Source organism: Rhinichthys klamathensis, unplaced genomic scaffold, assembly GCF_029890125.1.
Source record: "Rhinichthys klamathensis goyatoka isolate OS25496 unplaced genomic scaffold, OSU_Roscu_1.1 h1tg000473l_1, whole genome shotgun sequence".
NCBI lineage: Eukaryota > Metazoa > Chordata > Actinopteri > Cypriniformes > Leuciscidae > Rhinichthys > Rhinichthys klamathensis.
The window spans coordinates 120,001-132,231 of NW_026606961.1; the positions used below are offsets into that span (position 1 = coordinate 120,001).

Sequence of the window (12,231 nt, forward strand, 5' to 3'; positions counted from 1 at the left end):
GCTACACTGTTAAAATGATTTAAATAAAACAAAGATTATGAAGTATTTTTTGAAAGAAATTTCATGTTTAATGTGTTACTTGCAGTGTTTTTGTAAGTATTTCTGAGAGAAAATTATTTGAAAAGACATCTTACACCAAATATTTTTCAGTGTAACATTTTGTTTAAAGGGATACTCCACCGTTTTTTTCATATTAAACGATGTTATTCCCTTAACTAATACGAGTTGATACATCCCTCTCTCGTCTCAGTGCGTGCACTAAATCGCTTTGTTTTGCGGCGAAACTTTGTTAGCACTTAGCTTAGCCCAGTTCATTCATTGGGATCCAAGCAGAGAAGCGACCAAACACCTCCACGTTTTCCCTATTTAAATACAGTTACACGAGTAGTGTAACTCGACCAAGAATGGTGACACAAAATAAAACGTTGTGCTTTTCTAAGCGTGTAAAATGGATAACTATAATGTATGGCGGAATACCATAGCAAGTGCTTGGGAGCACTTCGCACTCCGGAGAGGGAGAGGGGGGAGAGGATTTTTCAGGAGTGATGATATTACTGCGAGTCGAAGTGCTCCCAAGCACTTGCAATGGTATTCCGCCATACATTATAGTTAATAGGGAAAACGTGGAGGTGTTTGGTCGCTTCTCTGCTTGGATCCTAATGAATGAACTGGGCTAAGCTAAGTGCTAACAAAGTTTCGCCGCAAGACAGAGAGATTTAGTGCACGCACTGACACGAGAGAGGTATGCATCAACTCGTATTAGTTAAGGGAATAACATAGTTTAATATGAAAAAACGGTGGAGTATCCCTTTAAAGATCTAGAACACCCATGACTAAAATATCCCAATCAAAATGAGAAACAACATTTCTTACAACAATAAATGCTTCATCAACCGAATACAAAATCAAAATACTTAATAAAAATGAAATTCAAATATATAAAAATTACTGAGTGCACTGTAAGGCTGGAATACATTACACTTTTTTTTTATTATAAAAACACTAGGCATCAAACTCAATCGTTTAATTGAAACATATATTAAAATGTTTCATTCCATTACTGAGCAACACACAAACAAACCCACATAGAGTAACTAAGATATGAATTCTGCCCATCATACCAAAACAGTTGCCTTGACTAGCATAAAAGCCTACGCCACAGTCTGAAACACAGAATCCATCCTTCAGTAAGTGGGAGGAGTCTGAGCAGGACAAACAATCCTGAGGCCCCGCCCCCTGGCATGATGAACAGGAGTCATGGCAACCTAAAGGAGAAAGTCAATAACGTGTTCAAACCAAAGTGAGTGAAGAAAACTAAACAAGACACACACACAAAAACAAACAGCATAAGCTGGATTTACAAGGTCACTTTATGTTCGGGTCTTGTGTTGGCTTTTCTGTGAGGAATAAAAGTGACTTTACTTTACTGTGAGAGAAAACACGTCAGTCAGACAAGAACAAAAGATGACCTTTCTGAGGGATCTTGTAAAGGATACAAAAAAGACAAGAACACACTTGCATATATAAACAAAGTCTCATGATTTGAAGGACAAACAGAAGCATACAGAAGATGTCACATATGTGCATTCAAAATGTAAACAAATAACAAAAGTGTAATTTCATAACAGCCTTCTTTTATAATCATCCTTTCAGTAAGATTCCCACAAGCATGCAATCTACTACTAAATACAAGGCCTTAATAATTATATCTTTATTTATTTTTGAACTGGCCACGAATTTCCAAATTCAATTTGGATTGGGCGTTGGGTAAATATGGAAGGAGGGCGTTCTATTAATTTTTTCGGTAATGTACAAGACACAGATATTTGCTTAGTAGAATAAGAACCTGAATGTGAATAGTCAGGGCACTAACTCAATCTGTCTAGCAAATTTACTGAACTGCTCCACATAAATATATCACACAAATCTTGAAATCTCATCAATCTCCCCTTCAGACAGAGGGAGGGAGAGATGTAGGACAAAGCATCATGCTGTAAAAAATCCAACTGGCAAAACGTCCTTCAATGTAAAAAAGTAGCTTGCACAAAGATTATTTAGTAGTATGTTACCGTTTATTATCTTGAATGAACTTAACAAGAATTATATAAACATGTTGTTAACAAAGGTTGGGTCACACGTTAGATTAGGGTTAAATTCTCACTATTAACTATTGACTACAACTTTTTGCCTCAATAAACTCCTAATTACTGCTTATTAATAGTTAGTATAGTAGTTGTTAAGTTTAGGTATTGGATTAGGAATGTAGAATAAGGTCATGCAGAATAAGGTATTAATATATACTTTATACATACTAATAAACAGCCAATATCCTAGTAATATGCATGCTAATAAGCAACTAGTTAATAGTGAGAATTGGACCCTAAACTAGTTACCTTGAACATATTTTTTAAGTTCAAAAGACTACCTGTTACTCATTAGATGAACAAAAGTAATTAAGTTTACTTTAATTGGAGTGAATTAGTTGAGTTAACTTGTAATAGTATATGTAGCCTTTCTTTTACAGTGCAGCCGAGCACCCCTTCTAAATCACCTAATTATGAATTATTAGAAATTGTTATGAACACCACAGAATCTGTGAAAACAGTCTCTAATTATGTTGTGCAGCAATGAGGTCACAAGACACCTTATCTGATTCTTTGTGCGAGTGTAGTGATCAGGATTAAACTACGGGTCTGGGCACGGCGCCCAGTGTGAAACATTCATGGTTCTACATGGCACCTCTCCACAGACTCGCACACTGGCACTAAACTGGCCCAGAACCCTGAGAAGCTGGAATGGGACCAAAATATTTTGACAGCCAACAACAGAGTGTGAGCAAGAGATGTAGCTAACCAGTAGGTTTGGAAAAGCTTGGCATGCTAGAAAGATTTGTGACAGCACACTTGGCCATGTCTGTCAGCACAACTCTTCAAGGTTTTACATGAATCCTTGAAACGCTGCAGATGCGAAAGGATAAATTTGAAGATATCCAAGTGGTGGCATCATGTGAAACATGTTTGGTAATGTCTGTTTGTGGTTTGTTTCATAATACCAATGTGTTACTTGAGATATAATAAAAAATGTAAACTACATTATAACATCATTTTAAACGAGAAAGAGAAAGTGGGGGGGGGAGAGATAGAGAGAGTGAGGGAGAGAGAAAAGGGAAATGAAGATGAAGGAACATCTGAGGGCTTCCTTGAGATTCCCTCTTTTTTTTTTTTGCATAACTAATTAACTTCTTACCCATTGCATTTGCTCTCAGTCAGAGAGTAAAACAAGAAAATGAATCCTTATCACTTGACCAAAATGAATCAATCCCTTAGTAAGATTCATTCTCGCTAAATCCACCATAATAGGCTCAACCAAAGCTGGATATTTCTTCTCCATCTTGTCCCTTGTAGAACAATACGGTCTAATCTTAAGGAGAGGCTTATTAAAGTGTGAAATTGAAAGAGAGCGGGGACTGGGGTAATTTCTGTACAGTCTAGTGCTCCCAGTCACAGACCAGTTAGCAGGTCACTAATGCACGATTCCCTCCAGATTGGATTGCTATAGACAGGAATCTTGACAAGACCAGGTACCTACTTCTTGAGGTTGATTTTTATGCAAGGAGTGAATGCACTGCAGGTGCAGTAATGCTCCATCTGGCTTTAATAGCAAAGAAGAAATTGACCTTTTAGAGGTAACATTATGCAAAATGCTGTTCAATAAGAATTTCAAATCTAAATATAATCTGGGGGCACCTTTAATGATCGCAGTGAAGTAAATGCAACTTCATTTCACAATTATTATTATTTAGCAATGAAATAAATCATTTAAATTTAATAATGAAATTCTGTAATAATCAGAAGAAAATGTTCTAGGGGCAAATCATTTGAGATAAATAAATGGCAGATGATATTTTCACCCTACTGTAACTGTAATACAATAAAAAAAAAAATCTCTTTTCTATTTTAACATATTTCAGAAATCATTCTATTGTGCTGATTTATATAACATTATAATGTCTTGCAGAGATTAGTTGAGCCTTGTGGTCAGAAAGCCTAAAAAACAAGTACATCACCACATGTTGTTTGGGAGGGTTTCAAGAAAAATCCTCCTCGCTCATCCAAAAACAAACTCCAGCATATTCAGTAGTCAGACACGACTGGATCTTCAAAAGGAACCTGGTTCTATGGTCAGATTAAACAAAAAATAGCTTTTTGGCAGCAAACGGGGTTAAAAAGTACCCCATGCATGCCCACGGTTAAATATACTGCTGGATCTTTAATGTTGTGGGCATATTTTTCTGCTGGAAGTCCTGGGTATCTTGTTCAGATACATGGTATCATAGATTCTAGCAAATATCAACAGATAAAAAATCTAAACCTGACAGCTTCTGCTAGAAATCTTATAATGGGCCGTGGTTGGATCTTCCATCAGGACAACCATCCAAAACAATCATCAAAATCAACACAAAATTGTGTCAATGAGCACAAAAATGAAGCTTCTGCCATGGCCGTCCCAGTCCCTGACCTGAACCCTATAGAAAATAAGTGGGAACATGGAGCTGGGAATCTGAAGGATCTGGAGAGATTCTGTATGGAGGAATGGTCTCTGATCTCTTGTCAGGTGTTCTCCAAACTCATCAGGCGTTATAGGAGAAAACTCAGAGCTGTTATCTTGGCAAAAGGAGGTTGCAAAAAGTATTTAATAAAAGGGTGCCAATAGGCCAATGTGTTTTGAAAAAATATATTTTTTATTTCATAATGTGATTTACGCTCCACTTTCAATTCTTTTACTTCAATAAAAGCTTAGATTTTTGTGATTTTCTTTTTTAATGAAAGATCAAAAGGATAAACAATGCAGATTTATTTTTACAGCCATCTTTGATCATATTTACCAGGGGTGCCAATAATTCTGTAAAAATACATACATTCATATATTTAATATTTATATAAATATTTTAAAAAATGTATATTTTATATTTATATAAATATGTAACATTTTAAATGCATGACATGATTTTGGACAACATTTCTATAATAGCTCCACAAATGCATCAATACTGTGTTGTTAATACTGCCATCTCTCCTTTTCAGCTACCTGCTGAGGTTTGCACATTACAATATATGCACTTTCTTTAACGTTGATAAGAAAGCATTCTAAAAGTAGTAAACAGCGTCACAGAAAGTCAAGACAATAAAAGTGAATGAAATGTAAACTGCAGTTGACTTACTGAGACAGCGTGTGTGGTCCTGGAACAGACCTCTTTCACAGGTGGTCACACATTGCCTGCCACTGAGGAGAAAGGACCCACCACATGCTGTGCATTCAAAGTCATTCTCACAGGTGGCACATGACGGCTGGCAGGCTGGCAGAAAGAGAATAAGTGATAGGGGTTGTTTGTGGCTGCAATAGTAAAACACTATGCAAAAGCAGAGCAAAAAGAGTTTGTTATTGAAATTGTGCGTGTGAGAGTTTGTACATCAGCCTTTAAAGTATGACAGCAGGAAATTTGTCAAATGATGCTATAGCCCTGTAAGGGGAAATTCCAGTGTTGGATCCGGTCTGTGTTTTGACTTGTCGAAATGACTGACAAACATGACTCATGTGCATGTACATCCACTCACACACACACACACACACACAAACACACACACACACACACACACACACACACACACACACACACACACACACACACACACACACACACACACACACACACACACACACACACACACACACACACACACACACACACACACACACACACACACACACACACACACACACACACACACACACACACACACACACACACAAAGCTATAGGATTAGCTATTAATGGAAGTCACCCAAAGCACAGGGCATTTTGAGGATTTAAAATAACACTGTGTAAAAATATGTTAAGGCCAGAAGTGTGTGAATGTTGGTGGTAAAATAGGAGGAGAATAAAGTGAGAAAGGATTCGAGATGAAGTAGCAACTGAAATTCATGCAACAAAACAAGCGTAGGCTGCAGAAGTACAATGGTAAAACACAATAAAAAAAAAGTTTGTTTATACCTGCACAAGATTTGCCCTGAGCGAAAAAGCCTTCAGGACATGACTGCAGACAGCGTCCATTCATTAACAGGGAGGAAGGATCTCGACAGCTGCTACAGTGATCTGGTGTGCCAGAGCATGTCAAACAGTCCCCGTGACACTGCACTCCTGCAGGCACACACAAAAAACACAGTCAAACCCCTCATAGGACAGATGAAGTTACTGTTTACAAACACTCATTTCAACAAATTACGATCATTCACAGACTTCGGACATCGTTATCATCACCTCTGCTCTAATAAGAAAGACCCGATTTTTGTGGAAACATGATACATTTTTTGCAGGATTCTTTGATGAATAGAAAGCTCAAAAGAACGTCTTTATTGTCACTTTTGAACAATTTAATGTGCCCTTGCTGAATAAACATAAATCTAAAAAAAAAAAAAAAATCTTACCAATCCCAAACTTTTGAATGGTAGTGTTCGTTTTTCTTCTCTCTAAACCATATATAATTTTAACATTAACAAATATTATTTAATTATACAATGCTTAACAAACCATTACAACTGTTGCTTGCCTGAAGCACCTAAAAATCACAGTTGCCTGTTGTGTGACGTCATGGTAATTTCATCTATAGTCATGCAAATAATCCCACAAATCTCCAACCCAGTCTTTGGTGTTCCAATAAGGCATTCATAACTTCTCCACATGGTCCAAAGCAAACTCGAGCCTCCAACAATAGTTCCCTTTGGCACCATTACATGGCACAAGAATTAATTACACAATCTCTAATGAGCTTGTAAATCCCTTGCTAAAGGACTTTGGGTTGCAGGTTTCTGGCTCTGTCCGCGAGGCCAGAGAAAGAGGGCAATGTAGGACATTTACGGTGCATTGGTGATTATTTGATGGTCATTCCCAATTTTTGAAGCAGACTTCAATAACAATGCCAGACTCAAATCCAGAGGAAGAAAATTAAAGTCTTATTATTTTATGACATTCCCCTATAAATCACATTTAATTAAATACGTTGGTATGTGTGAATCAATAACTCTTGGTGGAAAAACTATCCTACTCTTCATTTTCCGGAGGAAGTAAGCATTTTTTTGCCAGAATGACCTTTGAGACTTTCCATCGATTTGAAAAATCTTGTTTTGAGTGCAAATGTCGTATAACACACTCACTAGCAAGTAAATCCTTCTGAATCACAGCGTTTTCACAGTAACACTCCAAGTAATTATGTCTCAGACAATCTATCTGATAAAACACTGATGCTGGGCTCCTTCTGTTCCTCACAACAGGCAGTCAAGTTAACAAATCGTTATGTGGCTGTAAATGCATACACATTGCCTTTGCCGTAATGAACAAATCTGGACATTAACTAGCTAACAAATGCTATCAGCATGCAAGCTGATACTTACCATATGTGAAAAATAATATAGTGCTGTTAAATATAGAAGGAAAAGGAGTGTTTAAAAAAAAAAAATAAGACAAATGAATTCCTGCCAAAATGTAAGAGAAGATGTACTATTTGACTGCTGTGTTTATAGAGGCTACATTAGTCTAATATTATAAGCATACCCACACACATATAAACGTCCAAACAATTTGCCCTGTCTCTTCAGATAATATATATATATATAAACAACATGTAAACACAAATATACGTTCTGTTTTCTTTCTCTCTGTGGCCTTTTCCAAGAGAAAGAGAGAGAGAAAGATGTATGTTCCTTCCTGCAGCCTCTCTGGAAGTCACCAGGGAAATTTAGTACATAGAGCAGACGCGAGTCTCGTGGGTGACGCAGAGCTAAATAACCACGTTATCTAACCAGAATATAATCTAATACTATAGCTCTCATCTCTCTCCCACTGAGATCAACTATTTTTTTATTTTATGGCCAAGGAATTGTTCCTGGGAGGCCTGATAAAGAAAGACTTTTAGAGAAATCTAAATGAAATCAAAAATGATTTTAATTACATTACTTTTAAAGAAATATTGTTAAACTGGGAATAGAATAATGTAATGTTCTTTAGATGTAAATAAATTAGATTTCCTTTCTCTAATTCATAGTATAACCCCAATTGTACTGATTTTATTGGAACATACTCATAAGAGAGCATTGTAATTAATGACAGTAGCTTGTAATTCATCATTGCTGTAAGGCAAACATAGATGCAGGTCTCACCTGGATTGCAATCCGGACAGCACTGCTCACGGTGCGGTATAGTTAGGGTTCCCAATGGACAGGTGGGACAGGAGTGCTGATAACAGGTCACATGACCCTCTTGACACTGGCACTCACGACATGGCCCCTCTCTGACACTCTCCAGATTCTGAGACCAGAGACATAAAAGATACAGTAAACACAATTGTTTTGCTTAGACAAAAAAAACATGTTATAATTGCATTTATTAATCTTGCAAACCATAAATCAAGTTCTCATGTTTACTTACAGTGAGGCGTCTAAAACTCTTGACATTGGCTTTCCACCCCTAAACGGACAAAGATTTACTTGTTATCAAATGCTCATTGTACGCTATTGTTAAAAAACAGTTTAAAGAAATATATAATTTTATTCAGAAAGGACATTTTAATTTTTCATATTAAAAGTTACATTTCAAACAAATGCTCTTCATTTGAATATTCAATTGAATTTATTAAATAATCGGACTCCACAAATATATTAAACAGCACAACTTTTTTCAACAATGGTAATAATAATTTTAAAACATTAAAACAGAAAAAAGTGATTTTATATTGTAAAAAACAGTAATACAATATTACTGTTTTTACCATATTTTTGAATGATAGTGCATGTGTTTTATATGTGAACATGGATATAAGAGCACTGAATGTGATTTAAAGCCGGCGGCAGATAAAGCTTCATACCTTTTGGTCTGGCTGTGAATATGTACAGGAACTGGTAGTTGTCTTACACTCTGAGCAGCACTTCCCAGGCAAATGGACCAGTTTTTCTCCCTGGCACAAGGTGTGAAATATTAGCTCATTTAATTTCAGCATGAAACACCCCCAGGGGAATGATTAGCTGTCTCACACAGAGCCACAAATCTCTAATTACATCACATTTCCAATTCTACCTCTGAGGCTCTTTATAGGGGGCTGTTATCAATAGTCATTTACATTCATGAGGGAATCTTTAGTTGTTTCTGTGTAACACAGTTTGATCAACGAAGTCATGGTGGTCTTATGGGGAAATCAGCAGATGTCAGTGAAATATGGAGCTACAGATGGGAAAGACAGATTGATCAATGTTTTCAAAAAGATAGATAGATAAGCATATGTTGTGTTTCTGTGTTGTTTAATCAGATGCTCTATTATTATGACTTCAAAGAACAGGACCTTCACACCACTGCACCGAAAAAAAGTTTAATCTAATAATGTGCTTCATGTGAGAACATCTAAATTTACACCAACAAAACTAAATTTAAAGCTGTTGTTGACCCCAAAATTTAAATGAAAATACTGTCATTATTTACTCAACCACGTCGTTCATCTTCAAAACACAAATGAAGATTTTTGAAATATTCTTTCATCATTTTTGTCCATCAATTGAAAGTCCACGCAACCAAAACTTTCACACATCAAAAAGCACAAAAAGACATGATTCAAGCAGTTTAATCAAAGTCTTCTGAAGAAACATGATTGCTTCATATGATGAACATATTTAATTTAAGTTTTTATTCACAATAAAAATATCTTAGTTTGTGTTACGAAGATGAACAAAAGTCTTATGGGATTGGATTGACATGAGGGGGTGAGTAAATAATGTGTGTGGGGGGTAATCATCCCTATAAGAGTAGAAATTACTCCAAATAACTGCATGTTACCAATTTTTACAGTGTGTATAATACCTTTACACACCAGAATGTGTCACATTTTAAATGTATAGGAGTCATTTCTGTGTAATACTCCAATAAACATCTATTATGAACTCTACCATGACCCTAGAGAAGTTCACAGGAATTCAAAAATATTTTTAAGTCAGAGTTTCCTTTCTAAAGGATAACCTTTACATTGACTGTCCTGGATTTGGGCCAAAAGTACAATTAAAAAGTGATGAATCTTCCCAGTGCTCAACCTTTCACAGCTCCTTATGATTAATGGAGAATATATCGGAAAAATATATTGATTAAATAATGTTATAATTCATAACCAGGACAAATGACAACAGATATAATGTGCCCCAGGTTTTAAACTCTCTTAGTATATTTTGCCCTAATAATTTTTAATGGCGGTAAATAGGGCATCCTCCAGCTGAGCTTGTTAATTGTTTCTTTTAATGAATAGGGCAAGCATGTGTTCCTGCTGATGGCTCTGCATCGAAATTTGGACACATACCCGTGGGCACTCCGATCTGGCACACTCGACCCGTTGGCACAGCACCTGACCCCGTTCACACATGCAGAACTCACAACCCGTGCCGTTCCACATATCGCCATGGTAACGTATGATGCCCTCATAGAGGCAGCTGCCTTTAGACAGGACACAATCTTCACAGCACTGTCCAGCTCGCTTGACCTTCATCTGACCCTGAGAAGAACACATGTTAGCACATACTGTTTTATGAACACACTTGCTCATTCACATCAAATAGTTTTGTCTTGTGCCTCAGTTTGTAAAAACAAAAGAAAATCCATTGTAAAAAAAATTATAGCCTTTAAATAGAGCTTAAGTTTTATCTAACCCAGAATATTTATTTAAAGACCCCACGATATTGTTTTACAAGTGTGATGACGTATTTGGAAGTTTGGACGAGAGTAACTGAAGGGCTCATCCCTATTTAGGAAAATTGCCAGTATGAGAAAAACAATCATTTTAAAATCTGTATAACTGCTAAAAAAAAAAAAATTGCCAACTTTTAGCATATAAATGGACAAGAGATATCTAAGAGATATGAATGAAAAAGTCATTAAATTCTCATTTTGATCTCATGGAGTGATTTCACGCTCTTTAAGGTTTTACACTTATTAAGGTAAGACATAAAAAGTATTGTTCTAAAGCACAGCACATAAGATCATAAATTTTGCATGAAAGCAAAAGACTGAGATGGAAAACACCCCGGAGCAACAGACAAAATGCAAAATATATAGAGCAAACAATCATAGATGATGAAAAATCCTAACTATCACTTTCAGGCTAAAGAAGCATAAACCACAAGAATCAAAGTAAGATTCTATTAAATGATAAAATATACTAGTCAGTTGGACAGCAGCTTCTCTTTAGTGATCTCCAAAGTAAGTTTGCTAGTCAAGTAACTGTCTTTGACATGAAGTGTTGGGGTGTAATGGATTTCTGCTGACCTTATCACAGTGGAGAGGAGGGCACTTCTCCGTTTGACAGCGGGACTGACCGCGATCACACACACAGGTGGTACAGCTGCCCCTCTGCCACTGCTCACCATGCTAAAAACACACACAGACATACACAAAAAAAGTCAGTGTCAATGGAACATATACACTGTGGAGCCAAACCATTATTACCAGTCATTTGAACATTTAGCAGACGCTTTTATTCAAAGCGACTTACAAAGGTAACTCCTAACTTATCTTATCTCTTCTAACAAGCTCACATGTCAATGTCTGGGTTGATTAGATGGTAAGCGAACAATCAGTTCTTGTAATCATCATGTTGGATGCAGGGGAAATTGGCAGGAGCAAAGACCTGAGCTAAGACTTTGACAAGGGCCAAATTGTTACAGCAAGATGACTGGGTCAGAGCATCGCTGAAACGGCAAGGCTTGTGAGTTGCTCCTGGTCAGCAGTGGTGAGAGTTTACCAACAGTGGTCTGAGGAGGGACAAACCACAAACCGGCGACAGGGTGTTGGGCATCCAAGGCTCATCGATGCATGAGGGAAAATAAAGCTATCCCATCTGATCTGAACTGACTGAAGGTCTACTGTCACACAAGTCACAAAAAAAGTTTAATGATGGTTACGGGAGGAATGTGTCCCAACACACATTGCATTGCTCCCTGCTTCGTATGGGGCTGCATAGCCGCAGACCAGTCAGAGAGCCCATGATGACCCCTCCACTGTCGAAAGCACCTACAATGGGCACACAAGTGTCGGAACAGGACCTTGGAGCAGTGGAAGAAGGTAAACTGATTTGATCAGTCCTGTTTTCCTTTGGCTGTGTAAGTGTGCGCCATTTACCTAGGGGAGCAATGCCACCAGGAAACACTG

At 37.1% G+C, this 12,231-nt stretch overlaps 1 protein-coding gene across 3 annotated transcripts in view; it reads right to left on the bottom strand.

Annotated features, from left to right (window-relative positions):
- The window catches only part of fras1 (Fraser extracellular matrix complex subunit 1), a 120,288-nt gene that overhangs the window by 62,493 nt on the left and 45,564 nt on the right, over positions 1-12,231 (bottom strand). For 2 of the 3 annotated variants that reach the window (XM_056236941.1, XM_056236940.1), the window contains exons 8-15: positions 11,350-11,451; positions 10,388-10,579; positions 8,918-9,007; positions 8,482-8,520; positions 8,214-8,361; positions 6,052-6,198; positions 5,222-5,356; positions 1,122-1,265 (exon numbers count right to left, since the gene is read on the bottom strand). In XM_056236941.1, coding sequence (XP_056092916.1) covers positions 1,122-1,265; positions 5,222-5,356; positions 6,052-6,198; positions 8,214-8,361; positions 8,482-8,520; positions 8,918-9,007; positions 10,388-10,579; positions 11,350-11,451 — 997 coding nt within the window. The remainder of the gene's footprint in view (positions 1-1,121; positions 1,266-5,221; positions 5,357-6,051; positions 6,199-8,213; positions 8,362-8,481; positions 8,521-8,917; positions 9,008-10,387; positions 10,580-11,349; positions 11,452-12,231) is intronic. The other variant, XM_056236942.1, reaches the window with a different exon arrangement.